Genomic DNA, 19,932 nt, shown 5'->3' with positions numbered 1-19,932 from the left:
ATATACAGAAAAGGCCAGAAGTGGCACTGTGGCTCAAGTTGACAGCCTTGAGCAAGAAGACACCAGGGACAGTGCTCAGGCCCTGAGTATCAAGCCCCAGGACTGGCAAAAACAAAACAAAAAACCAATGATGTACATAGGCAAAAAGATGAGAGCACCTTTCCAGAATCATAAATTTTGTACCAAACAAAAAAATAAAGACTCCTTTTTATTCATTATATTTCCAAGTACTAAGTACAGCATGATGGAAAGTACATATGTGTGTGTATATATATACTCACACATAAATATTATATAGATGAGAAATACAAATGATTTTAAGGTAAAATTGAGACAAAAATGTTAAGTTTTGCATTGAATCACCTTGGGACTGTCAAAGGACATAATGATAAATTCCAAAAGCAGACATCCAATAACCTATCATCCTAGGTCTTTGCTTCTAATATTATATATGGCGTAGTGAAATCCTAGACACGAAACATTTAAATCTACTAATAACTTCCTCTGAACAAAGCTAAAAAAGTTCCTTTCCTGGGCTGGGGATATGGCCTAGTGGCAAGAGTGCCTGCCTCATATACATGAGGCCCTGGGTTCGATTCCCCAGCACCACATATACAGAAAATGGCCAGAAGTGGCGCTGTGGCTCAAGTGGCAGAGTGCTAGCCTTGAGCAAAAAGAAGCCAGGCACTGACAGTGCTCAGGCCCTGAGTCTAAGCCCCAGGACTGGCCAAAAAAAAAAAAAAAGTTCCTTTCCCCACTATAAAGTATCATGAGAAAGATGCCAAAGCTACAAAAATGTGGCTCTTATTCTACAGCAAATAGTCTGTATTTGTCTTATGTATATCGCTGCCTGAATTCTTTTCATCAACTCACACTAAAGCCAATCCCAGAATAAAGTCCCTTCTATTTTCTTCTGGGGGAATTTTGACCAAATTCCGCCTTTAAAGAAGAACAGAAACCGCTTATATGACTCAAGGATATGTGGGGGAAAGTGTTCCTAAATGCCAACCCTGTCCTAAGTTTCCCAAATAGATAAGAAGTGACATTCCAAATAAAAACAAAACAAGTTACAAATGTCATGATAGATAGAAAATTACAATTCCATTATAAAAATACTGCAAAGATGTAGTAATATGAGGGAAATATAAGAAGAGTATTGTTTAGGCCTTCTCTGAGACTAGACTAAGGAATCAGATATGAACAAAGTTAGAAAACAAGATATTAGAATGCACCTTAAAGGGTTTTTTTTTTTTAATCTAACCATCAGGGGCTTCTTAAGACTATGTGTGATCAACCAAGACCTTGGGACTTTCAATGCCAGAAAGGATGTCCTAGAAAGACTTCTTCCTCCACAAAATAGAGAAAAACATAATTAAAAGTAACAATTGGGGCTGGGAATATGGCCTAGTGGTAGAGCGCTTGCCTCGTATACATGAAGCCCTGGGTTCGATTCCCCAGCACCACATATACAGAAAATGGCCAGAAGTGGCGCTGTGGCTCAAGTGGCAGAGTGCTAGCCTTGAGCAAGAAGCAGCCAGGGACAGTGCTCAGGCCCTGAGTCCATGACCCAGGATTGGCAACAAAAACAAAACAAATAAACAAAAGTAATGATTTGTAATACTAAGGTAGCAAGAGACTCCTACACTTAATATATGTTTAATATTTCTCTCTAGTTATATATTTTCTGCTTTAATTATACAGTATTTAACTTTTGGACAATATAGCTAAATATATATGCTGCTTTTTAAATAAGTAATATGCTTATAGGAAAAACATACTTGACTCTATTATATAGTCTTTCAACTATGAAGCACCCAATACCAGCCTATCCCTTTAATGTCTGAGCACAGAATACTTGCAAGGAAATAAGCAATATTTATACACATACTTTGAAACTGCATACCTAACTAAACCTCACCAACCATACAAAATTTGAATGATACTGGGTTTATTAAGATTCAACATTTGAGTAGATTGAACAAAAAGCCATAACCTCTTATGCCAGAAATTCCATAATGCAGCGTTCAAATATTCCTATATTTATTTTGTCTCAATCTAAATATTAACATACTCTACCACAAACATGTCACCCTCTTCCTTTGGCCATATTCCTGCAGGTCTTTCCACTTAGAATGCCTCTTATCTTGTCACCTCCTTCAGGAATTCAGGTCCTGCTCTAGTTCAGCTTCTTCCCAGGGAAATGTAGCATATGTTGTTAACATACCATTTGTCCTGCTAATACTTAAGAAAATGTTATTGAAATCACTGTATGTGGTTAGTGGCAAGCATGCTGGACAGAACCGGTTATAATCACCCAAACAAGATGACAAAACTTGTAAAGGAAAGATTTAAAGAAGAAAAAGAGGACAGGGAATGTGGCCTAGTGGTAGATTGCTTGCCCAGCATTCATAAATCCCTGGGTTCAATTCCTTAGTACCACATAAACAGAAAAAGCTGGAAGTGGCATGTGGTACAAGTGCTAGGGTGATCAAAAGAAGCTCAGGGGCAGTGCCCAGGCCCTCAGTCCAAGCCCCAGGACTGGCAAAAAAATAAAGAAAGAAAAAGAGAAAAGAGAAGGACAGGGAGAAGGTGGAGAGGAGGAGGAGGAGGAGGGGAAATAGGAGGGAAAAGGAAGAATGAGAAGGAGGAGAAAGAAAAAGAGGAAAAATCTACCTACTGATAAAGTTGTAAGAAGCAGAAACAGCTGTGAGGGGAAAGACTATAAGAAAAGCTTCAGGCTTAGGATTTGCTGCAGTCAGCTGATATACCCTCCCATTCCTGGCTCCTGACTACAGCAGTTTTCCAAAGGTCCATTTGTGCTTTTTGTACTAATAACTGAACTAGCAGTGTGGACTACTCAGTTTGTGACCCTTCCACTTTGCTACCAGTTTTGTATTAACGATCAATCAACCTTAGCATGACCAAGAGAACAAGAAGACAGGGGAGAAGTGAGAAATGAAGATAAATGTAAAAAAAATGAAAAGTGACTAAGGAAAGGAGAAAAGAAGAGGCCCTTTCAAAGGCAAGAGTACTATTGGCATCTGTCCAACTGTAAGAGGCATGACCAAATTGTTAATGTTCTCATCTCTTGAAGAAACATTCATTGAACATCACACATATGTGAAGAACTAAGTCAGGCAATGGAGCTATGGTGATGAAAAAGGAGGAGCCCCATCTCTCAGAAAGTTCAGAATGTAATAAGGAAAACTTGGAATGAGAAGTGCTAAATAGAGAGGTGGGAAAGAACACACCAGGAATGTCTTCTAAAGGAGTGTCATTTAAAGGATGACTAAGCGTTCCTCCAAGCAACGCAGGAGATATTGAAGGGAGTATATAGATAAGAATGAGAATAATGAGAAAGATGTGACTGTCATGGTTCTGTGACTAGCAGTTTCATAGGGACTAATATATAGATTGAGTCCTAGTGTTAAGGGGTTTTGACTATATTGTCATTTCAGTGGGAAAACTACTGAACACCTTTGAGCAAAATACTACCACAACTTTGTTTCTGAAGAATTAAATTTGTAGGGGCTGGGAATGTGGCTTAGTGGTAGAGTGCTTGCCTTGAATGCATCAAGCCCTGGGTTCGATTCCTCAGCACCACATAAACAGAAAAAGCCAGAAGTGGTGCTGTGGCTCAAGTGGTAGGGTGCTAGCCATGAGCAAAAAGAAGCCAGGGACAGTGCCCAGGCCCTGAGTCCCAAGTCTCAGGACTGGAAAAAAAAAAAAAAAAAAAAAAAGAATTAAATTTGTAGCAGTCCTAGTTGTCTGAAAGTAGAAGACTAAATCTAGATAGAATATTAATTAAAGAATCCCCCCTTGAGAGATATATAAGTCTGCAGCGAAAACATTGTTTATGATCTTTGACTTTGAGAACAGAACTCTGATTCTCCACAGGGGAACCACTCCAGCTACCACTTACTCTGGTCTATAGAACCCAAGGTGTCGGGCTGGGAAGATGGCCTAGTGGCAAGAGTGCTTGCCTCTTAGACATGAAGCCCTGGGTTCCATTCCCCAGCACCACATATATAGAAAATGGCCATGGGCTGGGGATATGGCCTAGTGGCAAGAGTGCTTGCCTCTTATACATGAGGCCCTGGGTTCAATTCCCCAGCACCACATATACAGAAAATGGCCAGAATGGACGCTGTGGCTCAAGTGGCAGAGTGCTAGCCTTGAGCAAGAAGAAGCCAGGGACAGTGCTCAGGCCCTGAGTCCAAGCCCCAAGACTGGCAAAAAAGAGAAAAATTTGAACCCAATGCCTTACCCTATCATAGGATACAGCGTTGGGCACATCATTTAAGCCTGACTGAGCAGCACATTGCATGCCCTGATCTGATGAACAGGGCCATAAGTTAGCCCCAGAATTTTTACTTTTGCTATAGCTTTTGAGAATGTATTCTTTCTGTTTTCATTGGGACATTGGGATTGCCAAAATTAGAGTGGCTAGGGATTTTCCTCTAGAAGAGTCTGACTGAAAACGAAACCAACACATCAGGAAAAACAGAGCTCAGAGATAGAGACAAATAGTACCTAGATTTGGCCAAGCATGAAAGTAGTACCATGTCCTAGACTTTTTTAGAAATATAAAACATTATATTTGGAAATGAAGGATAAAAAGCCTCAAAATTCATGAACAGGGCTGACAATCTAGCTTAATTACAGAGTGCTTGCCTAGTATGCGTGAAGCCTTGGGTTCAATTCCTTAGTACCACCTAAACAGACAAAGCTGGAAGTGGTGTTGTGGCTCAAGTGGTAGAGTGCTAGCCTTGAGCAAAAGAAGCTCAGAGACAGTGCCCAGGCCCTGAGTTCAAGCCCCAGGACGGGGGTAGGGAGGGGGTTAGCCCAGTCCCCACAGTGCTCAAGTCTATTAGAGGAATCAACAAAAGAGGAAGAACAAGCTCTACCATAACCTGTGGACCATATAATGACCATATTTCAAGAACACTGGAGATAGGATGGAAGTAGACAATTCTTTGCCCTTTAGTACATACCAACCACTCAATAAGGAGTTTATGCCTATTATTTTCATGACCTTCCAGGCAGGAAGACTAATATCTCAGGTAAGCAATCAGGTAATATCTCACGCTAAGCAAAGAATTCAAATGTAACTTTGAATACAGGAAATAGAGAGGGAAGTATCAAATTTCACCCTGCTGGTTTGATTGACTTGAATGAAAAAAATACTATGAACTGAGAGAAGAGAGAGAGAAAGGTAGCGGGTGTTGTTGTTTTTTTTTGCTTTTGTTTTTGTTTTTTATTTTTGTTGATCATGGGGCTTTTAACTCAGGGCCTGGGTGCTGTCCCTAAGCTTTTTTGCTAAAGGTTAGCGCTCTACCACTTTCCGCCACAGCTCCACTTCTGGTTTTCTGGTGGTTAACTGGAGATAAGAGTCTCATGGACTTTCCTGCCAGGCCCATCTGCGAACCACAATCCTCAGATCTCAGCCTCCTGGGTAGCTAGAATTACAGGTGTGAGTCACTAGCACCTAGCATGGAGAGAATTTTGGTAGCGTTAAAGCTTATGCAGATTTCTCTTTATCAACCACTTTCAGAAAATAGAATGTATTATTCATATTTAAAAATGATGTCGGGCTGGGGATATGGCCTAGTGGTAAGAGTGCTTGCCTCGTATACATGAGGCCCTGGGTTCAATTCCCCAGCACCACATATACAGAAAATGGCCAGAAGGGGCACTGTGGCTCAAGTAGCAAGAGTGCTAGCCTTGAGCAAAAGGAAGCCAGGGACAGTGCTCAGGCCCTGAGCCCAGGTCCCAGGACTGGCCAAATAAATAAATAAAAATGTCATCTCATCAATATGACTATTTCTAACTGGACACCGGTGATCCTACCTATTTAGGAGACTGAGTTTCAAAGGACTGCAATTCAAAGCCAGCCCTGGTAGAAAAATCTCCCAAACTCCAACTCCAAAATAACTAGCAAAAAGAAGGGCTGGAGGCATGGCTCAAGTGGTAGAGCACCAGCTGAGCAGGCAAGCACAGCAAGGGCAAAACCCTGAGTTCAAGTCCTAGTACCACACTTCACTTTTTATTTTGTTTATTTGTTTTGTTTTTGTTGCCAGTCCTGGGGCATGGACTCAGGGCCTGAGCACTGTCCCTGGCTTCTTTTTGCTCAAGGCTAGCACTCTACCTCTTGAGCCACAGCGCCACTTCTGGCTTTTTTCTATATATGTGGTGCTGAGGAATCGAACCCAGGGCTTCATGTATACAAGGCGAGCACTTTACCACTAGGCCATATTCCCAGCCCTCACACTTCACTTTTTAAAAAAAGGGGGCAGGGACTGTCTCTGAATGTTACATTGGCCATAGAAAGTTTATGTTTTCAGAATCACTGACCCAGCCACAATGTCTCTCAATTCTCAGGCACAAAGCATGCATTTACCAGTTGTCTATCTGAAGCCCAATGAATCCATCAGTACCATGAAACTCATTAAACAACATACTCAGAGTTAACCAGCCACCAGTAGGGAATAAGCTTGTAACAAAAATTTGAGAGACTTTATATGGGAAAACCCCACTGCTGAAAGTGATCTGGCTAGAGTTCTTTGGTAAAGAGGCAAGCATGTAAAGAGAAACAGACAGGAAATGATACCTGCAAAGAAGTTGTCCTACTATAGCTTAAATGATAGGCGCATGCCATTTATACTATCTTGTCCATTTATCACTATTAATACATTGAAAGGCAGCATAGTCAGCATAGCGTAGATGTTTAAAAAGTGCAGAATCCTAGCCACTCGGGAGGCTGAGATCTGAGGATCTCGGTTCAAAGCCAGCCCAAGCAGGAAAGTCTGTGAGACTCTTATCTCCAAGTAATCACCAGGAAACAGTAAGTGGCACTGTGGCTCAAGTGGTAGATGCTAGCCTTGATCTGAAGAGCTCAGGGACAGCACCCAGGCCCAGAGTTCAAGCCCCATGACTAACAACAACAACAACAACAACAACAACAAAAAGTGCAGACTAAGGTGCTAAATTTGAACCCATAGCCAAGGATTCACTGTATGGCATGGCATGTTACTTATCCTGTCCATGTCTCAGCATCCTGATCTGTGAAATGCTAATTATAGTACCCACCTCATACTACTGTTAAGGCAATTAAATAAGTAAACATTTGTAAGGCTCTTAAAACAGTGCTTGACATATGATATTCAAGTGTCAAATAAGATAAAGAAGGAACAAATGCAGCTCCAGCTAAATAGGGAAGGAAATGGACCCAGTCTGCCCACATGAGGTAGTCACAGGAAAAAAATCACAATAATCTTGTTTAGAATTTACATGGCACCTTTTACATGAAATACTTCAAAGACATCTGGAGGAAGAATTAATAGCCAAATATACATAAGCAGAAGCTGAAGCATGGAAAAGGGAAGTAAGATGTTCAGTTTCACTTGGTACACATAATTCTAGACTTCAGGCAAAAACCCCAAAGCCTGTTAGTCCAGGCTTTCTTCAACAGGCTTTGTGCATATAAAGGTGGGGTCTCCATTAAAAACTACCATCTCCATCTGGACACAACATCTTAATTCTCCCCTGATATTTCCACAGAAATAAACATTTTGCCTTTGGACCTCAGGGGCTCCTGAGACCATAATTATATATGAAACTATTTCTAAATGTCCAACGAAGACTGCCTTATACCACATTTCTGCTGCACCCAGTGAGGTCAGAGCAATTTTGGAGGATGGGGAGGGGAAGGGAGGACCCTGGGTCTCCTGCCATACTAGGCAAATACTCTATCATGGAGCCACACCCCTCCCCAGCCCTAAGATGGGTTATTAAATAAGCAAACACTAAATAGGAGAAAGACTTCGACACAGTCCAACTGATCATTAACCTAATGTAGATTTGTAAATCTTATGTCTTCTAATTTCTTGAAGATATGGACTGACAATAGTGCAAGCCTAGTTTGCAATTTGGGCAAGAAGTGAAAGGCTTGAAGGTAAAAAAGGAAACGTCAAAGGAAGGTCTTGTCACTCTCTTGGCTGGGATCCAGCACTGACAAGGGCACACACACCATTTATCTCATCAGCAAGCCCCCACCTCCACCAATTGCCATTGCAATCACTTGCTTTCTACCCACAGATCCCCCTCGCCTTTCTTCCCACACTAATCCCTGCCTAACCTTCCTAGGCCAGTCACAGATCAAAAACCTCTGCTCCCAGAAATTCCTACATCACCTCTTGATACTGGCCTGGCTTGCTGCAGCCACAAGTTTCAATCAAAGCGCTAACCTGGGAACCCTGCTCCAATCCGTAGACTCTGGCCTGTAAGTTCTCACTGTATCTAGCAACCCAGTCCTTTTCTCCCCGGGTATCCCAGGCATGGCCAAGTCCTGGATTTGGGTTTCACTTTCCCTGTTCCCCCTACTCGCAAGGAATCCTACCGAGCCTCCCGCTCCATTTCTAAACCCAATCCCTCTTCCCACCAACGCCCTGCCAGTCCGTCCTCTATGAAATTCTTTCCAAACAAGTCCCCGGGCGGCCGCCGCAATAGCTTTCAGGTCTGTGGGTCCCAACACTGCTCCAGGTGTCCTCGGAGCCCTGTCAAGCCTCCCGGAGCTCCGGCGCCTCCGGAAGCCCCCGACCCTCCAACCCTCCCCAGCCCACCTGCTATGCTCGGGCAGGTGCTCCTCGCAGCCGCCAAAATCCATTCCCGCGCCCTCCGGCCGCATCCGGGATTGTGTGGCCGCCTCCCTGATGGGGAGAGGCGTCCCGGCGCTTCGTCCTTCAGGGCGCCCAGATCGTCGCCAGGCCCACCCACAGCTGGTGGGCTCCGAGTCATGCACTACAACCAGGCGGCGTCAACGTCAATGACGGGCTGCCTCAGCTGTGGTTTCTAACCCTGCCACCTTCACTTCCGGTCCCCAGAACTACAACTCCCAGCAAGCCCTGCGAAGGTCCGGTCACTCCCGGCATGCATCATCCTACCCAACCGAGGCTGCGTGCGCGCCGTGCACGCAGACCTCGGCGGCGTGCGTGGCGGGAGTGCGCCCGGCCAGGATTTCGTATGCTAACTGGCCGGTAGCTGGTGTTTTCGTCTCCGGAGTCGGTGCGGGTGAGGAACCGAACACACCTGCTACTCTCCCACCTTGAGAATGTGGCTTAGAGGGGTAGAGTAGAAAACAACGCCGTCCCCGTTTAAGTTTTACTAACGCCAGTTCAGTCTCCCAGGCCTCCCATCTGTTGGTGGTATTGGGAGACCCTCACACACTTAAATACAGAGCCTGGGCTCCGGAGGACACGGGTTGCTTTGGGGTCTCACGAGGGGAGCAGAAGGAAGGTTTTCTGGAAGACATGTCAGAGCGGAGCTTTTGGTGTTTCTCTATATGAAGAGTTTATGTAGCCCAGGCTAGCTTCTAACTCGAGGTCTTCCTGCCTTAGCCTGCTAAGTGCTGGGATTACAGCAGCAGTGTACAACCACGCCTGGAATACTATTTTTTTTTTTTTTGCCAGTCCTGGGCCTTGAACTCAGGGCCTGAGCACTGTCCCTGGCTTCTTTTTGCTCAAGGCCAGCACTCTACCACTTAAGCCACAGTGCCAATTCTGGCCGTTTTCTATATGTGCGGTGCTGAGGAATCAAACCAAGGGCTTCAAGCACTCTTGCCACTATGCCATATTCCCAGCCTGCGTAGAATACTTTTTTAAGGAGGACAAGTTAAAAGAGAAAAAGTAAAGAGAAGATGGAGGAAACACTACAGACACAGGAAATGTGCTGCTGGCTTCAAGTAGTAATCAAAGCAGGGAAGCGGGCAGGAAACAATGGTGTGGGAACTTGGGTGCGGGCAAAGTCATCAGGTGCCACGGTGGGGAGTTTGTGTTTTATTCTAGCTTATCAGGGATGCGCAGATGAAGTAGTTTGAGCAAACAGGCCTGGGGAACGTGTTCGGGTTGCTCAAGTGGTAGAATGTCAGCCTTGAGCAGAAAAGCCAAGCAAGAGCACAAAGGCCCTGAGTTCAGGCCTCAGTACCGGTGTGTGCGCGCGCACACACACGCTAAGGAAGCTAATTTTGACAAGGGAGGAGGAGTGGGGTGAATACTACGTTAATGATAAAGTATAAACAGGATAGGGAGTTCTTAGGCAGATGAGTAATAGTAGTGAATGAACTGAGCCATGTATAAGAAACAAGGGATTCCGAACTAGCGCAAACCTGATTCAAGAGGGAAAGGCTCCTTACCTCAGTTGTAACTGAGTCTTGTGAAATGAACATGTTAGCTTCCGATTGCCAGGTATTTAGATTTTTTTCAGAAGCTAGAATCTACACTTTTAAGTTACAATTTTAAAAAATCTTAAATGTTGGCAATGAATTATTATTTTTTTGTTGTTGTTGAGACTGACTCTAACTTGGTACCGTTGCTTTCGCACATTGGTTGGTGCTCTAGCGGGTGAGCCGTGCCTTGAACCCCACATTTAAAAAAATTTAAACATGTCACAGCTCTACCCGCCTCAAGAAAAAAGTTTCTGTCTGTAGACTGGATGTGGTCCATAGGTCTGCAAGCCCAGGTCTAAACTAGAGCAATGGCTGAGAGAATAGGAGAATCTGATTGTAACAGTACTAGTACAATCAACAACACTAATCTGAAGAACTGCACATGGCTGTGATGAGCGAAGAGATCAAGACTATCTCAATGAAAAATGAATGGCTATTAAAAATAGCATGGCTTTTAAGAATTTTCAAACTCGGGGCTGGGGATATAGCCTAGTGGCAAGAGTGCCTGCCTCGGATACACGAGGCCCTAGGTTCGATTCCCCAGCACCACATATACAGAAAACGGCCAGAAGCGGCGCTGTGGCTCAAGTGGCAGAGTGCTAGCCTTGAGCGGGAAGAAGCCAGGGACAGTGCTCAGGCCCTGAGTCCAAGGCCCAGGACTGGCCAAAAAAAAAAAAAAAAAAAAAAAAAAAAAGAATTTTCAAACTCGAAAAATCTTTTGTGAATTACAAGTGAAATGATGTTGCTTTTTTTTTTTTTTTGGCCAGTCCTAGGGTTTGAACTCAGGGCCTGGGCACTGTCCCTGAGCTTTTTTTGCTCAAGGCTAGCACTCTACCACTTGAGCCACATTGCCAATTTTGGCTTTTTCTGTTTATGTTGTACTGAACCTGGGGCTTCATGCATTCTAGGCAAGCAGTCTACCACTAAGCACTCCCAGCCTGATGTTGCTCTTTTTAATGCAAATCATTTAATTTATGTAAAATACTCTTCAAATTTTCTCATATTTTTATATTAAAGGAGTATACTATTTAAGATAGGGGAAAAGTGCTTGGGTGCCAATGGCCTCATGTAATCCTAGCTACTCAGGCAGCTGAGATCTGAGGATTGAGATTTGAAGCCAGCCAAGGCAGGAAAGTCTATAGACTTCAGTTAATCAATAAAAAGCTAGAAGTGGAGCTGTAGCTCAAGTGATAGACACTAGCCCTGAGAAACAAAGAGAAAAACATGGGCTGGGAACATGGACTAGAGGTAAAGTATTCGCCTCGTATACATGAAGCCCTGGGTTCGATTCCTCAGCACCACATATAGAGAAAAAGCTGGAAGTGGTGCTGTGGCGCAAGAGGTAGAGTGTTAGCCTTGAGCAAAAGGAAGCCAGGGACAGTGCTCAGGCCCTGAGTCCATGCCCAGGACTGGCAACAAAAAGAAAAACATACAGGGATAGTAGCCAGTGGCTCAGACCTGTAATCCTAGCAACTCAGGAGGTTAAGATCACAGATTGAAGCCAGGCAGGGAAGGTCATGAAACGCTTATCTCCAATTAACCACCAGAAAACCAGAAGTAGTGCTGTGGTCCAAAGTGGTAGAGTACTGAGTGAAAGAGCTCAGGCCCAGGCCCTGAGTTCAAGCCACACAAGTAACCAAAAAGAGGAAAACAAAACAAAACACTAGGGAACAGTACCCAGGTCCTGAGTTTAAGCCCCAGGACTGGTACCAAAAAAAAAAAAAAAAGGTAAGGACAGTGTTAGTTATTGCAATTTCATTCTCCTTTATTTCTACAAAATGTATGAAATTCACTGGCATACAACATAATACCAGATTAGTGCAACATTAGCTTCACATACACTTACAGGAGTTAGTTATATCTGGGAATCCTAAAACTGAAGTTGTAGTAAAAGCGCTGGAAAATAAGATTTTTGTCACATGAGTTTACATGTATGTTCTTCAACGAAACTCGTAACTATGATCAACCACCCATTTATCCCATCCCATTCTCCTGCTTTCATTCATCCCAGGTTGTGGCCTGACCCTAAATCCCTTGTGTATAAATTCATTGCTTCCCTTGTTACATAGTTTCTTTGCATCAATATTCCTAGAAACTATAAAATATTGGTGCCTTAACTTTATTAAGCTGTGTTTATTCTTTGAGGATCTTGCCATTTGCTTATGATAAGATTCCATCATGTTATTTGTCACTAGAGTTTATTGATTTTTATTGCTGTACATTGCATCCAGAGTATGAAAGCACCACACTGTATTTATGCTCTCCCATTAATAAGCATTCCATTTTCCCAATTTTGCTATCATGACTGCTTCTGTGAACAGTCTTGTACATATTTCCTTTTTTATATAATAAGCAAGAGTTACCCTGTAGTACCTATGAAAAGTCAAATTGCTGGGCCATAGCACTATTATCTGTTCTAGCTATTGTTTGAGCAGTGGGTTTTTAACTACTTATAGCTAGGCAGCTGTGGCTTGCACTTGTAATCCTAGTTACTCAGAAGACTGAGATCTGGAGGACCAAAGTTTGGAGTCAGCCCAGGCAGAAAAGTCCATGAGACTATTATCTCTGCTACCAAAAAATAAAAAAGATGGAAGTGGTAGAGTGCTACCCTTCAGCAAAGAACTCAGGGACGGTGCCCAGGCAGGCCCTGAGTTCAAATCCCAGGACTGGCACAGAAAACAAACAGGTGCTGGTGGCTCATGCCTATAAATCCTAGCTACTCAGGAGGTTGAAATCTGAGGACCGGGATTCAAAGCCAGTCTAGGCAGAAAAGTCCCTGTGAGACTCTTATCTCACATTAACCACTCAAAAATTGTATGTGGAGCTGTGGCTCAAAGAGGTAGAGCACTAGCCTTGAGCAAAAAGAGCTTAGAGACAGGGCCAAGACCCTGAGTTCAAGCCCCTCACCCAACCCAAAAACAAAAAAGCTGAGCTTGAGCTTTGGTAGAGCACCAACAGAGCAAGTACAGGCCCTGAGTTCAAACCCTGGTACTGGCAAAAACATTAAGAAAAAGGCAACTTATTAAGTTATGACCATTCTAAGTTATTTAAAATAACTAGGTGTTGGAGGCATGGTTCAGGTAGTACAGTGCCAACCAATGAGCTAGTGTTAGCTACCAAGTTCAAGTCCCACTTTCAGAAAAAAAAAATAAATGAAAATGGACTTTGTATTGAAACTGATAAGTACACGTGAATCAGGAGGTTGATTTATTTTTTTATCTGAAATCCAAATCCGAAGTATTGCCAAGTATGTCAGATATGTAGTATCAAGGGTATAGTAATGTTATAGGAATACAAAAGCCTTCTTTAATAATTGCTTATAGAATTTACATTTTCAGTACTAGAGACTAAACCCAGTGTCTCACACATGTTCTATCACTGAGCTAGCTACACTTCTTTGTATTTTTGATATTTATTTTTACTTTTTAGGCAGTACTTTGGTTTAAATCCAGGGCTTCATGCTTGCTAAGCAAGTACTCTACCACCTCAACCATGGCAAACCCTTTTTTGCTTTAGTTATTCTTCAGATTAGATCTGGGTTTTTTCCCAGGACTGGCCTTTGATCTGTAGTCCTTCTATCAGTGGCCTCCTGCATAGCTGGGATTACAAATGTGACCCATAATACATAGCCATCCAGCCTGGCCTTGACCTGCCATCTTCCCTATCCCCAGCTTCTGAGTAGCTGATATTATAAGCAAGGCCACTGTACCTGGCATTTTATTTATTTACTTATTCGTTCATTCATTCTGCAGTACTGGGGTTTGAAGTCAGAATCTCATGAATTAGGCAGATGCTCTCCTGAGTCATATTTCCAGTAATACCCTCTTTTTCTTTTAAAGCAAAAGATTGCAAGGGGTGGGGCGTGGTGGGGAATGACACAAAGATGTTTTAAGAGGAGATCACATACTAATGCTATTCAATGAAAGACAAAATCCTTGACAAAAGATCAGCAAATTAAACCCAACATTACATGAAAAGGATGACATACCACATATAAATATATTAATCTCCGAAACCCAGCATTTGTAAATCACTTGGTGTAATTCAGCAAATTAATACATTTTAAAAAACTGAAGCCAGGCACTGGTGGCTCACTCCTGAAATCCTGGCTACTCAGGAGATCTGAGGATTGAGGTTTGAAGCCAGCCCAGGCAGGAAAGTCTGTGAGACTCTTATCTCCAATTAATCACAGAAAAAGCTGGACGCGGTGCTGTTGCCTCAAGTGGTAAGTAGATTGCTATCCTTGAGCAAAAAGGAGCTCAGAGACAGTATGCAGGCCCAGAGTTCAAGCCCCAGGACTGACAAAAAAAAAAAATGGGCTGGAAAAATGGCCTAGTGTTAAAGTGCTCGCCTCCTATCCATGAAGCCCTGGGTTCGACTCCTCAGCACCACATATACAGAAAAAGCCAGAAGTGGTGCTGTGGCTCAAGTAGTAGGGTTGCTAGCCTTGAGCAAAAAGAAGCCAGGGACAGTGCTCAGGCCCTCTCAGTTCAAGCCCCAGGACTGACAAAAAAAAAAAAAAAAAAAAAAAGAAAAATCATCTCAATAGATGTAGCAAAGCATTAGAATTAAGCATTTGTTTATAATTAAAACTCAGCTAGGCGGTGGCTCCCTCCTGTAATCCTAGCTACTCAGGAGGCTGAGATCTGAGGATGTGGTTCAAAGCCAGCCTGGCAGGAAAGTCAGTGAGACTCTCATCTCCAATTAACCACTCAGAAACCCAGAAGTGGCACTGTAGTTCAACTAGCTTTGAGATGAAGAGCTCAACTGAAGAAGAAAAAAAAAAGAATCTGCAAAATAGGAACAGAAGGAAACTTTAAACAAAATCTGTCATAATGTCATACTTCAGATGAAGAACTGAATGCTTTCCTTCTGGAGTTGGGAACAGGCAAAGATATTCACTTTTATCATTAATAAAAATATTACTAGAGTACCCAGTTAGTGCAATATGTTAAGAAAAATAAAAAAAATACAGATGAGAATTATGCTAAATGAAACAATCCAGTTTAAAATAATATATATAGTGTGTTAATCCATTGATAAAAAAAATTCTAGGTAGTGCAAATGAATCTACAGTGACAATCAGATGAGTGGTTACATGGGCAGTGAGGGGAAAGATTACAAAGGAGCACAAAAAGAAATCTTATAAGTATGATAGATAGGGCTGGGAATATGGCCGAATGGTAGAGTGCTTGCCTCATAAACATGAAGCCTTGGGTTCCATTCCTCAGCACCACATATGTGGAAAAAGCCAGAAGTGGCAGTATGGCTCAAGTGGTAGAATGCGAGCCTTGAGCAAAAAGAAGCCAGGGACAGTGCTCAGCCCTGAGTTCAAGCCTCACGACTGGCAAAAAGAAAAGAAAAGATAGCTAAGCCTCGCTGGTGGCTCATGCCTGTAATCCTAGCTACTTAGGAGGCTGAGATCTAAAGATCACAATTCAACGCCAGCCCAAGCAGGAACGTCCAAGAGACTCTTATCTCCAATTAATCACCAGAAAACAGCGAGTTCCACAGATGAATGGATCCAAAAAATATGGTACCTATACACAGTGGAATACTACATAGCGATTAGGAATGGTGAAATATTGTTATTCGCAGGGAAATGGTCAGAACTTGAACAAATAATGTTGAGCGAAACAAGCCTAGAACACAGAAAACAAAGGGGCATGATCTCCCTGATATATGACTGTTAAGAAAGGGTGACGGAGAGAAAGTAGAGACTAGGTCTGTGAAACCAAAAACTGCTTGTAAATGGTATTTCCCACAGGATTGGGGCAGCGACCTAACAGTATGTAACTAAAACCAAACAACTACTCAACATATAAAGGTCAAAAATTGACCTCAGTGGAATACAATAGCCCAAAAGCTATGTATGTACGTTTATATAAGACTACTATCGACATATTGTCTAATATCGACATTACATTTAAAGCCCTAGGCGAATTTTCTTGGGCTTAGCCACGTGGATACTGTATATGTTCTTGATACATTGTGTATTGTAGGGCTGGGGATATGGCCTAGTGGCAAGAGCGCTTGCCTCGTATACTTGAAGCCCTGGGTTCGATTCCCCAGCACCACATATACAGAAAATGGCCAGAAGTGGCGCTGTGACTCAAGGGCCAGAGTGTTAGCCTTGAGCAAAAAGAAGCCAGGGACAGTGCTCAGGCCCTGAGTCCAAGGCCCAGGACTGGCAAAAACAAAAACATTGTGTATTGTATATATGTCTACCTGAACTAGGGAGGGGAAAGATATCACAAGAAATGTACACACTGCCCTACTATGTAACTGTACCCTTTTTGCACAACACCTTGTCAAAAAATTGGTGTTCAATTAATAAATTAATTAAATTTAAAAAAAAGAATGAGGACAAGCAAGTGGCCACATATGGTCAAATCCTGGAAAAAAAAAGAAAGAAAACAGCGAGTGACACTGTGGCTCAAGTGGTAGAGTGCTAGCCTTGATGGGCTAAAACTCAGGAACAGCATGCAGGTCCCAGAACCAGAACAAAAATTAAATTATTGTCTCAATGATATTACAATAAAACAGAGAAAAGATAAAAGACACTGAAAAATGTTTAAGGAGTGAAATGTATGTATATATGGAAGACGTGCTTGCCTTTGATAAAAAAATGTAGCTGCCCAATGAGATTATGGAGAGCACAAAGGTGTTAATAGGAAAGTATGCTATTGTTAAGGTTGTCAGATTTAGCAAATAAAAATATAAGACTAAGTTCAACTTGAATTTCAGATAAACAAATAACTGGTAAGTATAAATATACCTCAAACTAGTACATGAAGTACACCATAGTAAAAGAAATTGCTGTTTATCTGAAACCTGAGATACACCAAATTGTTGTTCATTGTTTACCTGAAATCCAAATTTTTCTCTGCCATCTTAGATGTCTTATATACACAGTAAAAATTCAAACTTCTAAAAAAAAAAGTTGGCTTCTTGAGTTCTGTTTATTTCACCTTTGATGAAGCTGCTGAACTCCAGGCAGATAGATCTATATCTATATAATTATAAATGTGCCTGGAGTTCAGGTCTATATATATAGATCTATATAGATTTATATAGATATCTATATAGAAATATATATCCATTGTCCAGCTTTATTCATTTAGATGTTTAGAAAATGCTTTTTGCTTGTCAAGTTGAATGAAAATAGGAACTACATCCATTATGCTTAGCATTCTCCCCCCACCCCCCGGGCCTATTACAAAACCTAGTGAGCAATGAATATATGATTAAATGAACTATTAGGACCCCAAAATTTCAAGGTTACCTTTCTGACTCCAGCCTGTGCAGCTGGTGGATCAACTTATTGGACAGATTCTGGTTCTGATTTCTTGATTTGTCTTCATTTTTGCTGTATTTCTCTGGTTGCTATTTCGTTTTGTTTTGTTGTGTGTGTCGTAATGCCTCACTCTAGAAGTCTTACTTTTCTCTTGGGAATCTGTGTGATTGTTCTGAGACTCTGAGACCCTTAATCCTTGGGGGAACTTGAAACTACAAATTACAACATTAGTTTTTTGTTTGTTTGTTTGTTTGTTTTTCCAGAGCTGAGGACTAAATTCCAGGCCTTGCACTTGCCAGGCAGGCGCTCTTCCGCTGAGCTAAATCCCCAGCCAAATTACAACATTAGGAGATACTACATGAAATATTAAGACATGTCCCTTAGAACTAAGAAGATTTGGGACAGTACTTCAGTTTTGGAAGAAAGCTAGGATATAGGAAATCTTTATTATATTGGTGGTAAGGAAGATTTTTACACATTTGGGACAAAACTTCCAAACTCTAAATACATTTTCTTAGACAAAAACACATGCTTCCAAAACCTAAATACATTAACTTCCTCTAAAATTAGGAACTTAATCTAAATTTCCTTTGTAGATTATTCCTACAAATGAGCAGAGATTGTAGTTGTTATTTCCAGTGGGAGAAGGCTTACAGGATTGTAGAACTGTAAAAAAACTAAGAAATTACAGTGTAAACTAGGTCTTAGTATCACTGCTTCAGATAGTATTACAAGATCACATAGTGATCACACTAAAATGCATGATAAAGGAATTACTCATTAAAATTCAGGTTGCCTATCAACTTTAATCTCTATGACCTAGTTTCCCTAGTTGTTAGAAGTTCAGAGGAGGGTAGAGGGTGCAAGGTGGAGTAATAAAATCAATCACCTGTGCCAAAAGCAGATATGCTATTCTCCTTCATTTGCCACTTATTGTTTCTGGGTAAAGATTATTTTTTAGATATGTATGATTATTTTTTAGATATGCTGTGTATCCCCATCTGGGATCCCCTTGCCTCAGCCTCCCAGATACTGAGATTACAAGTGTGCACCACCATGCCTGGTTCTTTTGTTTCACTCTTGTCTCCTAGGCTGACTCACTATGTGATCTTGACCATTGAGAGAATGAAATTACAGTATTTCTCAAAGCCTCATAGAACAATACTTTCCTCAGGAGAAGACTACAAAGGCTCATGCTCAAACTGAAAGTCACAGCTCTTTGCTTTCAGCTGGAATCATAGCTTGGTGGGATAGCTTTTGATTTTTATCCATTTTACAGATACAAAAAACATTAGCCTGTAGTTTCATTGGTAAGGTGACCCTAAAACTATCAGTGTGACATTTGTTTTGAATTCAGGCATGGAAAGTGGGAGATGGAAACTTAGCTGGGTTTTGTTAATAAAAATTGTAAAATAAGTTATTAATAAATGCAATGTGTATAATATGTATTTTAAGACATGGGATCACCCCAAGCAAAAAAATAGTAAAATGTGTTACAAGTGTTGAAGAAAAACACCCACAACATTGTGATATTACTTGATTAAATATAGGCAATTGTGATTTTTGAGATACTTTAGGTCACCACAAAGTTCTGGCTAATTTTTATGCTAAAGCAATTTTAGGAAGTAGAAAAGGTGACAGATTTGCAGGTGGACAGAATACCGACCCCTGTTTTGTTTTTCTCTAGACAGAAATGTTTCAGCTAGCTTGTATGAAGATGAACCAGACTAAATGCTTTCTTCTCACAGAGCACTGTGGGAGAAGAATGAGGCAGGAAAGATGCAGAACATCACATTTTGTAAAGGGGGGAGGGGAAAGCCATTAAGCAGGAATTCATCCTATATTAAGTTTTCTTATAAGAATTAGAGAGAGAAAAAATTTCCTTATCAATTCTCAACGCAAATGAATTAGAGGGAAAATGCAGCTAAATAAGCAGAGGTACTTACCCTCTCAAGGGAAGATGAAGTCTTATTAAGGTGGCTAGTGTCGTGCCAAATGTTTTGAGAATGCCGATTGAGAGAGATGATGCGTATATAGCAAGCGTTAGGATTTACGTGACGCTAGAATCGCCACTGCAGCCTTCGCGCTCTTTGGACGTGGAGGCTCAGCAGGCTGCAGGTGGAGGCGCGCGTGGGGGAACGGGGCGCGGGGACGCAGTACCGCAGTCCACACTGGCTGGGGGCTGTGGTGCATCCCGGGGCTGCACTGCGGTGCAACCTGCACCCGAGCCGAAAAGGTCTCGGCGCAGCAGGAGGGACCCGAGGCACACACAGGATCAAGCCGTCATTTGAAAAAAAAAAATCTATTTTTATTATTATTGAGGTGTTGTAGAGAGGGGTTACTTACGCTTCAGATGATGAGTACATGTCTTTTTGGACAATGTCACCCCCCCCCACTTCGTTTCCCCCCACCC

General features: G+C 42.0%; 1 protein-coding gene across 4 annotated transcripts in view; it reads right to left on the bottom strand.

Moving 5' to 3' along the window:
• The window catches only part of Rubcn (rubicon autophagy regulator), a 51,482-nt gene extending 42,609 nt beyond the window's left edge, over nt 1-8,873 (bottom strand). For all 4 annotated transcript variants that reach the window (XM_048346836.1, XM_048346838.1, XM_048346837.1 and 1 more), the window contains exon 1: nt 8,622-8,873. In XM_048346836.1, coding sequence (XP_048202793.1) covers nt 8,622-8,686 — 65 coding nt within the window. In that variant the 5' untranslated portion in view covers nt 8,687-8,873. The remainder of the gene's footprint in view (nt 1-8,621) is intronic.
• Nucleotides 8,874-19,932: the final 11,059 nt, after the last annotated feature.

This window comes from Perognathus longimembris, chromosome 5, assembly GCF_023159225.1.
Source record: "Perognathus longimembris pacificus isolate PPM17 chromosome 5, ASM2315922v1, whole genome shotgun sequence".
In the NCBI taxonomy this organism is placed as follows: Eukaryota; Metazoa; Chordata; class Mammalia; order Rodentia; family Heteromyidae; genus Perognathus; species Perognathus longimembris.
The sequence above is the reverse complement of the archived record's forward strand: the minus strand, read 5'-3'. Positions and strand labels throughout refer to the sequence as shown.